The sequence below is a fragment of the Neofelis nebulosa genome, chromosome 6, assembly GCF_028018385.1.
Source record: "Neofelis nebulosa isolate mNeoNeb1 chromosome 6, mNeoNeb1.pri, whole genome shotgun sequence".
Lineage (NCBI taxonomy): Eukaryota > Metazoa > Chordata > Mammalia > Carnivora > Felidae > Neofelis > Neofelis nebulosa.
The window spans coordinates 110,238,360-110,258,443 of record NC_080787.1 but is presented as its reverse complement, the minus strand read 5'-3'; the positions used below and the strand labels follow the sequence as shown (position 1 = coordinate 110,258,443).

The window sequence follows — 20,084 nt, the reverse complement described above, 5'->3', positions numbered from 1 at the left end:
GCAGCCACTAATTCTTTGAGAGTAGGTTTTATTTTTTGGATAGAACACAAATGCTGGATTAAGCTAGATAATAGTTTGGGGAACCAAAGGAAGGATAAGTTATAAAGAAATTTGCATGATTTAAAATTGGTTCTGAAGATGTCAAAGAAATTCCACAGAATTTGAACAATGGTAGACACATCTAAGCAAATGTATAATAAAAAGCCCTTTGAGGAATATTAATTTGAAGGTATAAATTTGGTTATGTTTACCAAACCACTCTGTTTATATCTTACATAGTAAAATATCATTATTACCTCAAGGACATTTTTAGTTGAAAAGTAAAGGGAATTCTTATATAGAAAGATGCTTCTAATGATAAACCATTTGGAGTTTGCCTACTTTTAATTCTCATGTTACAGTGTCTAATTAGGGAAGTTATTTGTTACAAACTAGCTCTTTTCAAATCCATTATCCTTTCATATCGTGTTCCCTAATTAAATCCTTTATATGGTATAGCATTGTGTTTTAAATGAGCCCAAACTAGATCAGTGGTATTAAAAAAATCCTCAAATCTTATAACCAACACATAAAATCTCTTACTCTCTCTTTCATCTTATTAATAATCTTAGTGCTTCAATAAACCAGGGAAATAATTACCTGGAGAAAAGTATGAAAAATTATCAGTGACGTTACTTATAGAATTTTGTTTGGGGAAAGGCAGGGAGGATGACTGGAAATAAAAACATGACTAAATTTCTATCAAATGATTTCTTATTTATAAAAATCCCTTAAAGGCCAAATGAACACATTGGGACAATGAGCATACTTTAATTGGCAAGATTTTAAAGCATGGCTAATCGGAAAACTCTGGCTTTTTAAAAAATTGAAATATAGCTGATAAACATTGTTATATTAGTTTCAAGTATTTGACCCAGTGATTCAACAATTCTATCCATAAAGCTCCCTCACCACAGTAAGCGTAGTCACCATACAGTGTTATTACACTATTACTTACTATATCCCCATTCTGTAATTTTCATCCTGTGACTTATTTTATAACTGGAATTTTGTAACTCTTCATCCCCTTCACCAGTTTTGCCCATAAACCAGTCCCCTCCCCTCTGGCAACCACCAGTTTGGTCCCTGTTCTCTGTATTTATGATTCTGTTTTTTTTTTTTTTCATTTGTTTGTTCACTTATTTTGTATTTCAGATTCCACATATAAGTGAAAGCATGTGGTACTTGTCTTTCTGTCTGACTTATTTCACTCAGCATAATACCCTTGAGGTCCATACACGAAACAAATGGCAAGATCTCATTCTTTTTTTACAGGTGAGTAATATTCCAGTGTGTGTGTGTGTGTGTGTGTGTACCACATCTCCTTTATCATTCACCTATTGATGGATACTTATATTGTTTCTATACCGTGGCTATTACAAATAATGCTGCACTAAACAAAAGGGTGCATATATCTTTCAAATTAGGGTTTTTGTGTTCTTTGCGTAAATGCCCAGTAGTGAAATTGCCTACCATACTGGAACAGCCTGACTTTTGAAAATTTAATTAGTTTCTTTTAAGGCTTATAAGTCATAACTTTTGAAAGTACAGAAAAATTTGAGTTTTGAAATTTTATTTACTTGGCCATTAGAAGACCTGCTTTCAATACCATACTTTCTTTGTTTCCGTCTTGTTTTCTCCTTGTCCTCTGTATCCCTGTCTTTTTCTCTTACACACACACACACACACACACACAAACACAATTTAGAGGTGTTCACTAAATCTATTTGCAATTCTTTTTTAAATGAATGAAAACATTGATTAGAAGTGTCCATTTGGGGAGCTCCTGGGTTAAGCGCCCGACTTTCGATCTCGGCTCAGGTCATGATCTCACGGTTCGTGGGATGGAGCCCCACATCAGGCTCTGCGTTGACAGCTCTGAGCCTGTTTGGGATTCTCTCTCCCTCTGTCTGTGCCCCTCCACCGCTTGTGCTCTCTCTCTCTCTCTCAAAATTAATAAGTAAAGCATTTTTAAAAAGTGTCCATTTACCCACAATTCCACCAATTCTCTTCTGTGGACAGCTTGCACTTTTGGGAGGTGTAAGGCGGGCAGTGGTTAACAGATTAATCTCTGTGTGTGAATATATTGAAGCCTTGGGGATATCCAAGGCTGAGTTTCCTATATCTTCCCTTTTGCCCTATTCACTCTTATCCACCAAATAAGATAGGCATTTTGGCCATTAATTCTGAAAAGATGAATCTTGTTTGTGTGGTATAATATTGAACTATAAGAGTGTTTCACTTTTCACAAACTTAGTATATGGAAAGAATACCTATAGAAACAAATACAGTGACTATTCATAGTACAAAATGATTTTTCAATTTACAAGAAATACACTGTACATTTCCCAGTGTGTTAAAAATATAAATCATTTATACAAATTTATTTACAAAGAGTATTTCAGGAACATGTTCATTGCAAAAAAGGTGGTGCATCTGTACCACAGGAGAAAATTCTCTTGATTTTACATGTCAAGCAACGATATCGCATGGCTTTAAGGTTTGTTTAGCCCCTAGTACTGTGAAAACATGATTCCAAGTAGGATATTACCATATTTGTTTGTACAGTTTCCCTTGAAGTTTTCACTCCCAAACAGAGTGGGTTGGAAGAATTTTGTTTGTACCTAGAAGCAATCTCATTCATCTTTATGAGGTTTCACTTCTATTGACTGGCAAATGGTCTTACATGAGGTAATACAGTCATCAATCAGTGGCAAAGCTAATTGAAATGTTGGTTTCCTAACCTCCTCTTTGTGTCTCAAGCAGTCTGTCACCTGGATTGCTTTGTACACAACTGTACATTTGTCATTGCTTTTCTTCAATTTGCTGCCCAAGAGTGAGAGTGTGGACTGGTTTTCTCAGGTGGGGTTAATGGAAAGAATACACAAAGTGGAAACTATGTGAGTAAAAGGAGCTGGTTATTTATTGAGCAACTACCACATGTTGGAGGCATGGCTAAAGTGGTAGGTGTCCTAGCTTGGCGACTAACTGTCACAGGGATCTCAGACAAGTCTAAGAATGTTGGAAGACCAGTGAGAGTTCTGTCTGTGGAAAGGACAGAGGAACTTCACTGAGGAAGGTGTTAGAGGATCAGAAAAATATAATGTTATTGTTTGTTGCATTATTTTTGCCTGGGGCAGTGGGGAAACCGGGACCATTGAATGCAGTGTTATATTTGCATATACAGGACCACACCAGGAGGCAGGTTTTTAAATTCTCGTAAGTGGGAAAACTGATGCTCAGACAGAAAACAAACATATAAGGACATCTCACTTACTTATAACCTGTCTACCTGAGTCACTGGAGCTGACACTCACCAGGGAACCAAGCGGCCCCATTTTACTGTGGGTTTAGAGACTCTAAACCTAGGTTTAGAGACTCCACTGAATTGTCCCCTCCAGAAAGTCCTCTCTGTCACTGGTGGCTTCAGTCCCTCTCTGTAATCCGGTGGCATTTGTGTGTAGCTCCATTTCACTACTACTGCTCACACTGTAATTTGTGTAAACATCTGTCTTCCAGCAAAATAGGATAATTTTTTGGGGGGGGAAATTTAGTTTTCCCCCATCAGTCATGCCCCATTTAAAACTGAGCCATGAAGAAAAAGACAACAAGTCCTTTATTAGAACAGAGAGGTCATTCATCAGGTTTCAAACACCAAGCTGACTTTCCTGACTTCTTTAGCAAAGAAAGGTCTAGAGTCAGGTTCATGGACAGAGAAGAGATTCTAAATTCTGTAATTCTTCCTTGGAAGGAGGATTTGAAACCAAGAGTCCATGCTAAAGAGGAAGAGGATGGGAAGCTTGTGTCTCCCACCATGGACGATGGGAAGAGAAAAGGAAATTAACATAGGAGAAGTGAGTGTTGAGTCACGTGTGTCCAGAGGTGCCTCTCTTGGATTGAAGTCCCAGAGGGAGAAAAAATACTGGATAGTTAGAGAGGACACTGAAAGCAAAGCAATGGTTTCCTTTTGGGACAGCCACACCAACCTGAAGAGGCTGCAGGGAACAGAAGGTGAAGCGTTGTTAGCAGAGAGCACTCTAACTCCCAGAATCCTTTTCGGCTCCTGTTTTGCCAGAAGTCTTAGTGCTCTGCAAAGGGGTGAAGGCTGGCTTCCCTGGGGTTCCATATGGCAGGGACCATCAAGGCTGGAGACCAAATGCATTCACAGCCAGATACCTAGAGGGCCGCAGCGTCAATGGGGATCAGAGGGGCAGTCGGCAAGGAGACTGCTGGGGGACACAGTGAACAGCAGAGGCCAGCAGAATGCCAGGCACAGAGTGCGTATTCAATCCAGCATGTGTACACCCAACAACTGGGGGGCTGTCTTGCGGTGGAAAGCAGCCAAAGGACCAACAAGGTCCCAGGTCACCAGGTCACACGACAGACCCACTCACACACCATCTCAGAAGCGAGTAGGGAAGAAGGGACTTCTGAGCGTTTGTCCAAAAGCAACTCAGCTATCCAAAGAAAAACTTTTAACTGCAAGAAATTAGTAGTTTTTATAATGAATCAGACCTTCCCCTGCACCCACTGCTATTTAGCCAGCTTGAGGGCATTGGGGGGGAAGGTTCACTGAAAAGATTAGATTGATTATAGGATATAAAGAAGGTGTAGATGCTTTGAACATCTAAGAATAGCATAAGTGAATCTGTATCGAGGCAATGCCTATAACACTTGAGCTTCTTCCAAAGCACAAGAGACTCTTAAAAACTGAGAACAAAGTGAGGGTTGATGGGGGGTGGGAGGGAGGGGAGGGTGGGTGATGGGTATTGAAGAGGGCATCTTTTGGGATGAGCACTGGGTGTTGTATGGAAACCAATTTGACAATAAATTTCATATATTAAAACAAACAAACAAAGAAACAAACAAACAAAACATTTGAGCTTCTTGAGAGCTGGGACAGTTTTTTCATCATCGTTATATCCTCAGAGCATAATAGAATACTTAAGAGGTGTTTAGAGTTCCATATCTGAGAAATGCATGAATAAATAAACTTACTGATAATAAAACTACTAAAGGTCATTTGTGCTGTCTTGCCACATAACTCTCCTTTAGAAATTAATCCTTTCATTCCTTAACTTATGTATTCAAGTATTTCATACATTTTGACATCTATGTGTACATGATCTTGTGCAGGAAACAAAGATGAATTGCATCTGCATTTATTCAAGCATCTGAAATGTATTCAGTGCTTATTGTGTACCAGGTACTCAGGTCCCACCTTCAAGATCCTTATAGACATGTGGCGGCGGGGGTGAGGAGAGGGGCGGGGGGAGAAATATGTAAAAAAAACACAACTATCATAAAAAGTAGAAAATGGCAGTTACCATAAGAAAAGGGAAGCTGAAGAAACAAAGAGAGTGAAGACAGGATCCAATGTGTGTTTTCCTTTTCTGCAAGCAGGGCTGTTAGAGACTACAGTGGAAGCGAGGGAGACAGGTGCTCTCTTGTTTTCCAATGCCTTTGTCTGTGGCATCTGAGGGGCCAGCCCATGGAGCCCAAGTCAATGAAGTATAATATGAAAGCTGTCTTCTGTAGAAGGCAGTTCTACAAAACACGTTTATTTTTTTTTATTTTTTAATGTTTATTTTTGAGAGAGAGAGAGAGAGAGACAAAGAGACAGAGCATGGGTGGGGAAGGGGCAGAGAGAGAGGGAGACACAGAATGCAAAGCAGGCTGCAGGCTCTGAGCTGTCAGCCCAGAGCCCAATGCAGGGCTCGAACTCACGAACCGCTAGATCTTGACCTGAGCTGAAGTCAGACGCTTAGCCGACTGAGCCACCCAGGAGCCCCTACAGAACACATTTAAAGACAGGTTTAGGGATGGGCATAGTCATGGAACTAAGGAGAGATTGAAGATAGTCCCTCTGGTGATGGGCAAAGGTCTATATTCTCTCTCAGGATAAAAGGCTGACAGGAAACCTGTAGTGCTCAATCAAATATTTAGATTTGAAGTGTTGCAAATTTATTTCTACAATCATGAGAATAAAAAGTCCAGATCTAAGAAACCTGAAAGACATTCAGAATATTGTATTCCCTTTAAGGTAAGAACTTTGTCTGCTTTTAAAGCTTTGCTTTTAAACGCACTTTAAAATATCTCCTGAATAGTCATAAACTGCCACAGTCTTGCACCAGGGACAGGTAAAAACAGCAAGGGGAAAGAAGGAAATACGGTCTTAAAAGCTAAGCTCATAATCGTAAACTCAAGCCCATGAAACCGTTTCTAATGTGCATAGGCGTGCTTTGTCTCTGGGCTCATCCACAGGGCGGAAACTCAAGTTGGCTACAAATAAGAAGTTTAGTGACTTTGTCTCATGTATCATAACTTCTGGACTATGGGACCCCAAGTATGTGACTCCTGGGGATGAGCGGTATCACTCTCCTGTCTCCACTAAACAAGGCATACTTTCTTCATCGCACTGCCACGTCGTATCCTAACTGTTAACGCAGCTGCCCACTGCCCCACAGCAGGGCTGGAGTCTGGTCTGTAGTTGCACCCGGAACCTCTAGCCACAGCACAGGCATTTTTAAATCAATAAACACGTCGGTAGGGCAAGTCTATTCACACGACTTAAATTTTAGACATAGGGGCGCCTGGGTGGCTCAGTCGGTTAAGCATCCGACTTCAGCTCAGGTCACGATCTCCCGGTCTGCGAGTTCGAGCCCTGCGTCAGGCTCTGGGCTGATGGCTCAGAGCCTGGAGCCTGCTTCCGATTCTGTCTTTCTCTCTGCCCCTCCCCCGTTCATGCTGTGTCTCTCTCTGTCTCAAAAATAAATAAACGTTAAAAAAAAAAATTAAAAAAAAAATTTTAGACATAACAAGGTACACACTACCCAGCCTTTCTTTGTATCTGATACAACTTACCTTAAGTCTGATACACAAAGAGAAGACCCACAAAAGCCTGGGAGTGATGTAAAGCGATGAGACAAACTGCTACGTGTGGATGTGGTAGCATGTTGTGTATGTTACACATGTGTTGTGGGTGTGCTGTGGCATGATGTGTGTGTTACATGCCCATGCTGCATGCGTATGCCCTGTAGAATTAGTCTCAGGGTTGGACGTCGCGCTGTGCACAGGGGAGGCTGGCTTGCATTCTGCATCATCCTGTCCTAATGTGCCTGAATCAGAGGAGTGGAACAGAAGGCAGACAACCAGGGCTGGAGGTATTTCTTTCTCGTGCTTTGCTCCTGATGTCAACTGCTTGAAGAATGGAAAGGGTTCTGAAGTATGCACCGTGTGAAGGAGGGGATGTGTTAGAGGATAGACCCCTCAGCATGGCTACCAGCGAGAGTACCGTAAGTCGTTTCCAATGTGAGTTAATTTTAGTTACCAAATACCACATTTGAAGAGACCAGCTTTCTTCTTCTTTCACAGAAGCACTAGTTTCATCTGTTTGCATTTTAGTACTACGTGGCTGAAAAAAGATGAATAATCTTTAGGCGAGAAGTTGTAAAGCTGGTATTTCTACTGGAATGGTTCATATAGCACCGTTATAAAAATAGCATAGCTTTTAGAATTTATCCAAATGTCATTGCTAATCTTTCTCAAAGTCACAAGTACAATCTATTCATTCTCCACAAGTCAAGAGATGCGAACCCACAAATGTGTCTTTAGAATACAATCCTTATAAATCTCTTTCTTTTATAATAAAGGGAACAGCTGGATTTCTTCACTTCAGTGTCTCTTCCATCATCTTTTTCCTTAATATGTTATCTCTTTTGCATTGTTAACTTTCTTTAGCTTCTGACTATAAAGGCAAAGTTAAAGTTTTTTTTTTTTCCCAAGAGACGTTCAACATTATTAGCCCCTAGGGAATTATAAATGAAAAACCATGATGAAGTATCACCATGTACTTTTTGGAATGGCTAAAATGAAAAATAATGATGACACCAAGTGCTCATGAGGGTGCGAAGATGGGGACCGACCGATCTCTCCTACATTGCGGGAGGGGATGTAAAACGGGACAACCACACTGCAAAGTTGTTTGCCGGTTTCTAAAACCAAACAGGCACTTTCCATATGATCCAGCAATTGCACTTTTGGGCATTTATCCCAGGGAAATGAAACCTTGTGTTAACACAAAAACTTGCAAGTGAATATTCATAGCACCTTTCTTTGTAAAAGCTCCAAATGGAAACAACCCAAATGGCTTTCAACAGGTGAATGGTTAAACAAACCCTGGTATATCTGGACCATGGAATACTATTCAGCAGTAAAAAGGAATAATATATTGATACATGCAACAATCTGGATGCACTGAAAGACATTATGCTTAGTTGAAAAGGAAAACAGTCTCAAAAGGTTAAATAGTGCATAATTCCATTTTACATAGCACCCTCCTGCCGACAAAATCATATAGATGGAGAACAGATTAACGGTTGCCTGATGACCAGGATGGCAGTGGTGGGTTGGGTAAAACTTCACAGGGATAGCACAAGGGAGTTCCTTTGTGGTAATTGGGCAGTTCTGTATTCTGTTTGTGGTAGTGTTTACACAAACTTACATGTGGGGCCAAATTGCACAGAACTACACACACACACACACACACACACACACACACATACACACATGAAGGAAAAGAGGTTGAAAACTGAACAAGGTCTGTAGTCTAGTTAACCGTATCGTACCAATATCAATATCCTGGTTTTGACATTATACTAAAGTCATATACCATGTCACCGTTAGGGAAAGCTGTGTGAATGGTGCAAAGAACTCTGTACTTTTGCAATTCCCTGTGAGTCTATAATCATTTCAAAAAAACATTTTTCCAGGGTGCCTGGGTGGCTCAGTCGGTTGAGCGTCTGACTTTCAGTTCAGGTCATGATCTCGCCGTTTGTGAGTTTGAGCCCCCATCAGGGTCTGTGCTGACAGCTCAGAGCCTGGAGTCTGCTTTGGATTCTGTGTCTCCCCTTCTCTCTGCCCATGCTCATGCTCTGTCTCTCAATAATAAATAAACGTTAAAAAAAATTGAAAAATGTGTATTTTTCCTCTCAAGTTTCATGTATCAGTTGTTTGTGACATTTAACCCTACGTTTGGTGAATGTACTGAAAGGGCAGGAGGAGAAAGCAAAGAGAGGCTCTTCATGTCTTTTTGCTTTATGTCTCTGTTTTTAAGAGAATCAGGAAACAAAAGTATTTGGTGCTCTGCCAACTATTAATGAAGGCTGTCTTGCTAAAACAGAAGTGCTTTGAAAAAAGGCTACTGGCTCACATCCTATCATTTCTTTCCTCAGAAACTCATGGCTCTCTGTTACCTATAAAATGAAGTCACACTCTTTATCCTGCCATTAAAGACCTCTCATAACATGGCCTCAACTTAGAGTTTCAGCTCTACATTCCTCTCATCCTCTATTCTATTTATGACAATCCACTGCTTCAATCTGTTTTCTACGCCAGAGCCCAAGTTTTCTTAAAAACTCACATTTGGATTCCCCTGGCACTTGGCCTAAAGACTCACACCCTTGACATGGACATCACGACTCATAGTCTGGCCCCTGCCTCCTTTTCCAGGCCATCTTGTACCACTCTTCATTCTCCGTGTCCAGCCACATGACCTTGTCCACAACTTCATCCTTGCCACAGCCCTTCCCACACAGGGCATTGAGCACATTGTCTTCTTTGCTTGGACCTCTTTCCACTCCTCTTGTAGATCTCAGCCCCACTATCAATTCTTTAGGAAAATTTTCCCCAACTCCCCAGTTGAGGTCAGGTTGTTTGGACAACCGTTCTAATAGAACACTTTCCTTGAGAACATTTATCCCTCGTTATAACTATACATCCATTCCTTTGATTATCTGACCAAAGCCTGCCTTCTCCATCTGAGTGGAAGCTCCATGAGAATACAGAGGGTGTCTGTTTTTGCTCACAACTTTGTTCACCACTTAATACGATGTCTTGAACGTAGAAGTATTCAGTAATTATTTTTTAAGTGACTCGATGAATCAAACTGGAACAGCTGCTCTCCAATCATATTCATTGGGTTTCCTTCTCCCAAACTCTGTCATGCTCTTCACTCCAGGTGCAAAGCTATACCCACATTTTATCCTCTCTACACTTTATCCAATTTTATAGACTCACAGGAATGGATACTTCCTTGCCTTTGGAAATAAACATCATCTCTGACTCCTTTGGAAACTGTAGCACTTAGGCATCTCTTCTCTTGCCATACTTGGTGTTTTCAATAGACTTTGCCTCTTATCCCCTTTATCAATTCATTCGTTTCTGGAGGGCAAGGCTTATTCATTTCTCTTTATAGCACCTTCAATAAATAGCTAATTTCTCAGGTGGTTAATTAATATATTTTCCCTATTGCTTAATATGGGTAAAAGCTAAAGGTTTTATAAGCTTATTATAAGCTGAATTAATTTATGGCAAACTCAAAAAGAAAACGGGAGGTGGCCAATTTAAGCCGAAAGAAAGTTTCAAAACAATATATGTATACACAGAAAAATCAAACAAATCTAACATTTTCTCATGCTTGGTGTAATTCTCAAGAATGAAGATCCCCGAGTCATGTTCTGAACCCATCACCAAAGGTAGCAGGAGACAATACTATATATACAATAACATTCAGAAAAGTGGAGAGCTACTCAATGATTGTATATGCCTATGTTTCCTTATCCAATGGAAGAGAAAATTGTCCACAATAGTGATGTTCTTTCTGGGTTCTACATACAAACCCATCCAGTAATAAATGTGTGTGAATTCTGTGAGTGGCTGACAAAAATAAAAATTATAGAATCAAGGGAAAATTATTGGTCTTTGTTAGTTCTACCAAGTAAACTAACTTACTAAACAGCAGTACAGACATGGTTCCCAGAACAAATGCCTTCTGTTCTGACCATTTATTGTTATTTAATAAGTTTATTTGTTGTAGGTGGCAAAAATAATTCTAGAATTGTTAGCTTCAACTTGCTTTTTTCTTTCTGCTATCTGTTGCTAACTAAATTACAATGAAGACCAACTGATATTTCAGTAGAATTATTATTTTTCTTTCTCTCTACAGAGTTAAGATAAACTTTTTCATAGAATGGAGCATTGAATAGGTGTTAAACAACTAATTTGAGAGAGGTGGCAGGATGGATTTGGATGGCGGTATATGACATGGGTTGAACTAAACACCTGAAGACCAGGGGACCTGTTGTTAAGAATAAATTGTCACTGTTCACAAACAAAATGAAAAATTAAAAAGAAAATTTTGAAGGGGGAGCCTGGGTGGCTTAATTGGTTGAACATTCGACTCTTAATTTCATCTCAGGACATGATCTCAGGAGCCCTGCATCAGTCTCTGTGCTGAAAGCTGGGAGCCTGCTTGGGGGTCTCTCTCCTCCCCTCTCTCTGCCCCTACCCAGCTTGTGCACACACACACATACACACACACACACACACACACACACACACACACACACTCTCTCTCTCTCTCTCAAAATAAATAAACTTTAAAAAATTTTGGAAAAAGCTCCATAAGAAACCAGCAATTGGTTGTGACTTTTCAATGCTTGAAAGAAAAAAAAAAAACCAAAAAGTCAACTGTATTTTCAAAGGGTGAATTCTCCTCATACTCCCCTAGGCTCATTTCTAGTTTTTGACTCTGGGCTAATGGGTGCAGTTCTGCCACAAAGCTAACATTTGTCTCTTCGTTGTCCCACCACATCTGTATGGACATTCTGGAGGCCTCTACATTTAAGTAGAGAACTGCTGGGAATCTCTATGCCCCCAAATACTAGAAATAAATGCAGGTGAATTAACTTCTTTGAACATTTATTGAGTACCTGGCATGTGCTGGGTTTTCTACCAGGTACCAGAAAGTCAAAGGTGAGCAAGAAATCACTCTTGCTGTGAAAAAAAACCTCACAGTTTGGTGGAGTAGGTAGGAATCATTCTTAGGTAAGGCATCATTCTTAGGTAATAAACACCATTCTTAGGTAAGACAGACTACAGACAGAGCTAGAAGACAAAGTGCCATGGGAGCACAAAAGAGAGATACCAGTTGTCGCTGTGGGGCTTGTCGAGGTGAGTGAGAGTTAAGCTGGGCGCAGAGGCTCTACAGCTGATTTCCAGCATCTGCCCACCTCTCCTCTCCCACAGTGAGATTGCTCCCACCCTGACTCCAGGAGTGAGTGCTGATTGATGAGCCAGTGATCCTCAAGCAGACATGATACCTCTCTGCCAGAGGGCATTTGGAAATCCACAGGGACACTTTTGGTCGTTATAACGACTGAAAAAGATGCTATTGGCATTTAGTGGTCAAGGGTTAGGAATATTAAATGACCAATAAAGTAGGAAAGGGACCCAAATCATGAAAAATTGTCCCCCCTAAAATGCCAGTGGTACTCCTATTGAAAAACATGAGTCTAAGCCAATCAGAAAAATCTCATCCTGTATCAGGTTGGGGAGTCCAAGTTTAAGCCAGTTAGGTCCCAGCATCTCCCTGTTATCATTGCAGTCCAGTCAGAGCTCTGGACTTTCCTTCAATGTGTCTAGACAAGCATCCTTTCTGTCTCTCACTGGGCATGTGGGAAGAAGCTTGTAGCCCCATCTAAACCCATTCTAGATAGCTTCCCATTCAGTCCATATAATCTCAGTTTGTTTAGGGGGTTGGTTTGCTTGTTTGTGTCTTCATTTTTGTTATTGTTGTTTCTAAGCCAATTATTAGAGTGGCATGAATGTTGTTGTGGCATCAAGTCTAAGTAAACTGCTATGTGAATAATATTTTGTTTTCATCCTGGAGCTTTGGAAGGACTACAGAATTCATAATATTGCCGTAAAAGGAGAAATGAGGGTGAAACAAAAATAGGCAAACTTATTATTTATGGTGTAATGAAGAATGTAAGTGGTGCCTGGTGCAAGTTGTGAAAACCCAAGTTAAACTTGCAATTGTGTGTATGCATGTGCATAAAAGAAAAAGAGAGGGAGGGAGGAAGGGAGGACACAGTGATTATCTTCATGAATAACACTATTTAGGAATTTATGTCTTACTCTTTTACAAGAAATTCTGTCCCTTCAGGTTGCAAAACCTCCTCATTAAAGAAAGCTAAAAGAAAAAATTATCAAGCCCTGTGATTACTTAATCAAAGTCCATGGACATGTTCTAAATAGCTTAAAATAGCTCTTTTTATGCTTATTAATAACTCTCCTACTGACATAAGATTAGTTGCTCCTATTCATAGCTAGAAAATATTTTCCTACGTTGTCAATCCTTATGGTCTATTAAGAACAAAGAGGAAAGAGATATCCAATTACATTTGAATTGAGAAAAACTAATAAGACATAGAAATAAAGCTCAAGTTATTTTTTATACACCCAATTTTCCTCTTGTAACACTTCTAGGGGAGTATTCAGATTCCCAGGTGACTCAGCTGAAAGGAAACTACATCTGGAAACAGAGGCAGCTGCGAAGAACAGAAGAGTCTCCAGTACCTGGATGCTGGTCAGAGTCGTGTACTGGTAGGCCTTGACCACCAGGTAATTTGCTTCCAGGTCGATGAGTCCCAGGATCATATACTTCCACCACCTTCGTCGTAAAATTGCCAGGAGGTTTTCTTCTCCTGTGTTATGAAGGTAAGAAGAAAGGGGTTAGGTTCTGAACACACGTTCTAAAGGTTCTAAACTGCCTATTTAGAAGGATTCTAAAATATTACCGTATGATGTATTTTTTACTGTTCCTTATCAAAAGTTTAATTAGACAAATGAGTTGTGTCCAAGACTGACGTGTTTTTATTGTACATTTTGGCCTTTCAGATTGGTTTCTATGCCAGAGGAAGCCTGGGCAGGATTTTAGATCACCATGCAAAGCATTTTCTCATGAGCGTTTCAAGGAAAACACATTACATCACGTAAAAATAAAAGGAAAGGTGTGCCAGAAAGGCTGCATACACACACAGAGTCCAAATCATTCCAAACTTCAGTATTGTGGTAAAATAGAAAGAAATGAAATGAGGGCAGCTCAATGACAACGGCCTATGCTTGGCAGCTGATCTGCAGTTAGATTCCAAGACTCCATCCTGAACGCTTGCTCAGCTTTGAATGTTACATGCTCTGAACATTATGTTCTGGTGGGGTGTGGGTGATGGGAAACAAAGGAAGTAGGGGTCATTCTCAGATGGAAAAGAGCCATAGGATCATGGTCTGAATATTGCCCCAAACCCTCACCATCTTGCCTCTTAAGACTATAGCATCAGAACAGATTTGGAATCCCTTAGTTTTTCATCTGTATTTTTACATATTTCAGGCCTGAGATAAGCCTTATTTTTCAAGAGGAAATCATGATTGTTAATAATAATAGCTCTTTGGAGCCAACCTGTGAGGTCTTCCTAGAGGATGGTGAATATGTAGAAACCCTGAGTGAATGGTGACTGTATTCATTATGTATTGCTGCACAACCATTATCCTAAAACATTGATGCTTAAAAAAACAAGCATTTATTATCTGTTTTGTGGGTCAAGAATCTGGACACAGCTTAACTGAGTGCCTCTGATTCAAGATGTCTCAATTGCAGCCAAGTTGTCAGCCATGGATGTAGTCATATCTGAAGGGCTGACTGGAGAGGGATCTGCTTTTTTTTTTCTTTTTTTTAAATTTTTTTAATGTTTATTTATTTTTCAGAGAGACAGACAGAGTGAAAGTGGGGGTGGCAGAGAGAGAGAGAGAAAGAGAGAGAGAGAGAGAGAGAGAGAGAGAGAGAGAGAGAGAGAATCGGAAGCAGGCTCCAGGCTCTGAGCTACAAGCACAGACCCTGACGCAAGGCTCAAACTCAGACTGTGAGATCATGACCTGAGCTGAAGTCGGATGGTTAACCGACTGAGCCACCCAGGTGCCCCAAGAGGGATCTGCTTCTAAGCTCAGTGAGAATGGCTGTTGGCAGGCCTCAGTCCTTTCTACAATGCGGGCGGGGGGAGGGGGGGACCTGCAGTCTTTCTTATAGCCTATTACCATAAATGACACTTCCACCCTATTTGATTCTTTAGAAGAGGGTAAGTTCAAGCCATATTCAAGGGAAAGAATTTTGTAAGGATGTGAATACCAAGAGGCAGAGATCATTGGAGGCCATCTCAGAGGTTGGCTACCCAGTGATACACACCTTCAGTACTATAGCTGTGCTTAAGCTGGTCCTCAAGAACCTCAACAGACCCCTGAGCCACTCTTAGAACTTTGAACTCCTAATTTCTACCATTGGTCTTATTCCAGTCACCACGATAGGAGGCGAAGACCTTTTCAACGTTATGAAGACTCGTAAAACAAAGCTTTCCAGCTACATGGATAATGTCAGAGTGTGGGTTGTGTCTGGCTGGCAACAAGGAAGGAGAGGTCCCTGGACCTTTGGGAAGCTAACCCAGTTTTCAAGCCTTATTTTGGATGCTACACTTCTCATATCCTTTGCTCCAAACACACTAAAAATCTCTCTCAGTGAATTGCTAATTCTTGTTCATCCTGCAAAGTTTAGTTATTCTCTCCCATTTTGTCTGATACCACTGCCCCCTGGGTAATGTGTACCCAGCTCTGAATAGTCTTTTCACATGATTGCAATTACTTAGAAATTGTCTCTTCACTAAACTAGGAATTTGGGGATGGTAAGACATCAATGTCTTACTCATACATGTATCCACAGCACTTAGCATACTGACATATACTAAGGATTAGCTAAGTGTTTTGGAATGAACAAATAATTGAACTGAAAAAAGTGTGAAGTGCTATCTCTCTGAATATGTCAAGAGCCAGCTCTAGAATATGAGTCACATTTCTTAGTGTTTTGCACTTAGATTCATAGCTGGTAGATGTGATCCCCAAGGTTATTTCCTCCCAGCCAGCTCATTTTGGCAATGCCCTCGCACAGCATTTCTGCCTTTCTTACTTGCCTGCACATTTGATAAATCAACACACCTCTCAATTTATTTTGTAAATTAGTGATTCACAACTTCACTGAATATTTCCATCTTCTTGAGAGATTTTTAAAAATTTCAATGTCTGGGACCAGTCCCCCCAAATTCTGATGTAATTATCTTTGGGTGGGGCCAGAGCATTGAGCTGAGGATCAAATCTAAGACTTTCAAATGGTTGGTGTCCAATGGCAATGCTCAGGATGACCTCAGCTAGGAGCTCCAAAGAGGTATAACCACAGACGATTGAAGACTCTTCATACCAAAGAAACATCTGAACATCTGGCCTAAAGTATGCTTTCCCTTGTCTTGTCTCTGGGCTTTTCCTTGTGCTGATTCCTCTGTTTGGACTATTCTTCCTCAGTCTCCAAATGAAGGATCAGCATAGACACCACCATCAGGAAGCCTTCCTTGATCTCTTAACTCAATCTTCCTAGGACTGAGTTTCCCTGTGATGTGCTTCTTTAATGTCTTTGGTTTATCCCACATATAATACTTATCCACTGTAATGACCTGTTTTCTTGACTCTATTACCCATTAGATTATTAACAATTTGGAGAGCATGGCATTGCCTTGGTCATCACTTTATTTCTAGGATCCAACAGTATATGGTGAGTGGTCAATAAATAATACAGAATGTATAAATAAATTTCATGTTTAATAATCTTAGCAATGCTAAATAGCATCGAAATTGAGGTACTTAAAATATATCTACTATAAACATTCATGTTCCAGACAATGAAAATTGTTTTTTAGTTAGAATGTAGACAATATCTGACACAATTAATTTGGTGACCATTTTACACATAATATACTATACATAGGACATCAAAAGGTTGATGGCATATTTAACTGCAAAGCGGCAATTCTATAGTCACAGGTCATTGTCCCAGTTAATTTACACAATGAGCAGAGAATTGCCAAACTCGGAGCATACCAGCCACATCTCAATGATGTAAGACTGAAAATCTGGGTCATGGTGCTGTTTGTTCTACCAATCAATAACATATTCAAAGTGTAATTCATTACATAGATTCAAAGGAATGATTAGTTGCCTTGCTGTTCCGCTGAAGAAGTCTGCAAAGCAAAACACTCTAAATAAATGTTCCATATTGTTTCATTTGAAGCACCAGAAAACATACAACACTTTTGCAGAGCAGAATTATCCAGGAAGGCAAGAGAGCACTTTTGCATTTTGGCTGAGCAAAAAATCCAGCCCTTGAAAGGACTGCTTAGGGATTTGTCTACATGGCTCTCATTAACACTGATGTACAATAGGTGATTAAAATTCTTTCTAGAATAATGAAAATGCATTCTTTACAGCCTTTGTGCCAAACCGCTCCCTAAATCTCATGAAATAGGGCCATCCATAAGAAAGAGAAGCACAAGTGGTGGTATGTTAATGTTTTGAAATTTTTCTTCTTCTTTTTTTTTTTTTAAATTAACTAGAAACAGTAATAAAATCCATGGGTGGAAACTTTAGAATTACAGTCCAGCATTTAAATGCATTCTGTTAATTATTATTTTTATTATCAATATGTTCAAATATAAATAAAAATATTAGAGGACAATATAATAAGGTAACCTCCAACCTGATTTTGCTACATTCGTTTCAGGAATTTGGGGATTCTTTTTGAGGAAGAAAATGCTACAGATAAAACTGAAGCTCCTTTTTTGCTCTTGCCAAATTCCCTTCCTTTCTCTCCTTCTTTAAATCATTGTCTTGATATTATTGTGAATCCTTCATGTTTATGTTTTTGTTACACCTTTTCTAGGTATGTTTGTATCCAAAATACTTCATAGTTTAGAGTTTAAAGTTTTTAAACTTTATAGGAAAGTTTATTGTATATACTGTACATGTAACATTCTTCTAGGGTTTTTATTTTTTTCAACGTTTTTTATTTATTTTTGGGACAGAGAGAGACAGAGCATGAACGGGGGAGGGGCAGAGAGAGAGGGAGACACAGAATCGGAAACAGGCTCCAGGCTCTGAGCCGTCAGCCCAGAGCCTGATGCGGGGCTCGAACTCACGGACCGCGAGATCGTGACCTGGCTGAAGTCGGACGCTTAACCGACTGCGCCACCCAGGCGCCCCACTTCTAGGGTTTTTAAATATTTCACATTGCTTTACAAATGTATCCCTGTTGTTTCATGTAGAGCTAATTTATTTTAAACACTGTATATTATCATATTTTATGAATCTGTCACAGTTTATCTAGTCTCCCACCAATAACCTATCTAGGTTGTTTCCATTTTTTCTCTATTAGGAACAGTGCAACAAAGAGAGTTACTCTAATTTTAAGTAACAGCACTCCAGCAACAATAACTACTTCAATAATTAAGAACAGGGAAAGAAATTACTGGCAATCTTGATCATGTCATTCATATTTAATTTTACTAAGCACCAACAGCATGATCAGTCAAAAGTGTTTTTGAGTTTTTGTAACAAATAACTTCTAGGATACTTACTATGTACCAGGCAGTATCCACATGCCTTACAAATAACTAATTTACCTAATCCTCATAATAACCCCATAGAGTAGAGATGGCTATTAACTTTACGTGCAGATGACAAGATCAAGGCCTAGAGGAGTTAAATAACTTGCCCCAAGGGACACACAGATAAGCCAGGATCTGGACTCATGACAATCAGGCACTGGGGTTCAAACTCATTAGCACTGTACAAATTTTGCCTCACTGATTTGTAACGGTGGCGTTGTCCTCAGGAGTCACACATTTCTCATTAAAGACTCTTTCATGACCTACCTGTCCCGACTCACTGCTGGGTGCCCCACTGCTAACTCCAGGAGGTGCCCATCACACTGAAGCCCGTGTGCATGGCGCCCCCTGGAGTTGCCAGTACCCATGATGCAGCTGTGTGTCTACCCCTGAAGCGGCTTGGGGATGAGGACGTGTCCCAATCACCATCAGGTCAGTATCAAGAATATGGTGTCTCCTTGCCTGATCTAAAGTCCATGACCGACTTGCCCTTCTAAAATATAAAATAAGGTCTAAAATAAATCCTGTAGCTTAGAGAAGTTTAATGACGAATTACTGTTTTATGCTGTGCTACTTGCTGAAGCCTCAGGCATAAAAACACTGGTCACACACGGGTGGGGCCAGGGTGGTGGTGGTTATTAATACATGCTGAATGAAGGAAGGGAAAACTTTTGTACAAAAACAGAAACATGGTTAACATTCATGGCAGTGCCTGGAAAACAGATCTCTGATTCATAATATTCATAGTATTCTTGTTCATCCCCAGTGGTAGTCTGAGTAAAGAGTAACAGCACTGTAAGACAGTACCAGAGGGAACAAGACAGCTGCATTATTCTTGGGACATTTTCATTAAGGGCTCTCACAGGTGGTGTGATCTTTCATGGTGTTCTTATGCAAGAACAGAACCCAGCATGCTTTGCAGAGTCTACAGCAAACGCAAAGCCCCTACACAGGGGGCGAGGCCCTTACTTGAACCGGCACCTCCTTGGCTCACAATCTGAAGCCATAACACCATCTTTCAGGATTCCCAAGGGAAGTGTTTACGTATGGATCAGTGAACCTGAAAAATTTTAAATGACTGATGACGGAGGTTTTAATTACTCACCATTAAAAGCGAAATTTATTAGAATGGAAAGCTTGAGACAATTTTCTTTAGTCAGGAAAGTGAACCAAATAAATGCACTTAGGAGGAAATAAAAATAGAAGTTGTTCACAAAAAGGATTGCAATCAATCATACCTTATAACATGAACCTGAGTATAGGGATGAAATACCAAAAAAAAAAAATAATGAAGATTAGATTTTGTTTTGTATTCCTTCACTCATGTTTACAATTAGAAACAGTGCGATTAGGACGAGAATAAAAGACAGAGTTGCGTCTTGGTCGGATCGTGTGGCATCTCAGACCTGGGGTTGGGCACAGACTGCCTTCTGCTATGTGGTCCTAAGTAACTTGGTAAATGGCTCTCTGAACCTTGATCCCTCTACTGCGAAAGGTAGTATGAGTAATGTGTGTAAGCTAATATCTAATATAAGGTATGTGCACAGAACATAATAGCAATGGGTAGGGTTCTGAAAGCCTTGTATCCTTCCAGCCACCCACTGCATCCAGCTCACCATGTGTGGTAGAACTGCCTAGAGGAAGCCCAGGAACATGAATCCTCACAATTAT

The 20,084-nt window shown here is 40.1% G+C and overlaps 1 protein-coding gene and 2 long non-coding RNA genes across 4 annotated transcripts in view; 2 read left to right on the top strand and 1 right to left on the bottom strand.

Moving 5' to 3' along the window:
- Positions 1–1,296, top strand: part of LOC131514764 (uncharacterized) — a 54,038-nt gene extending 52,742 nt beyond the window's left edge. Inside the window, exon 3 of the long non-coding RNA XR_009263260.1 lies at positions 1,195–1,296. This is a non-coding gene — a long non-coding RNA (uncharacterized LOC131514764). The remainder of the gene's footprint in view (positions 1–1,194) is intronic.
- The window catches only part of SLC35F1 (solute carrier family 35 member F1), a 470,792-nt gene that overhangs the window by 122,653 nt on the left and 328,055 nt on the right, over positions 1–20,084 (bottom strand). For both annotated transcript variants that reach the window (XM_058735097.1, XM_058735096.1), the window contains exon 3: positions 13,459–13,586. In XM_058735097.1, coding sequence (XP_058591080.1) covers positions 13,459–13,586 — 128 coding nt within the window. The remainder of the gene's footprint in view (positions 1–13,458; positions 13,587–20,084) is intronic.
- On the top strand, positions 11,570–16,022 carry LOC131514765 (uncharacterized). Its single transcript, XR_009263261.1, has 3 exons — positions 11,570–12,051; positions 13,369–13,599; positions 15,226–16,022. It is a non-coding gene; the product is annotated as an uncharacterized LOC131514765 (long non-coding RNA).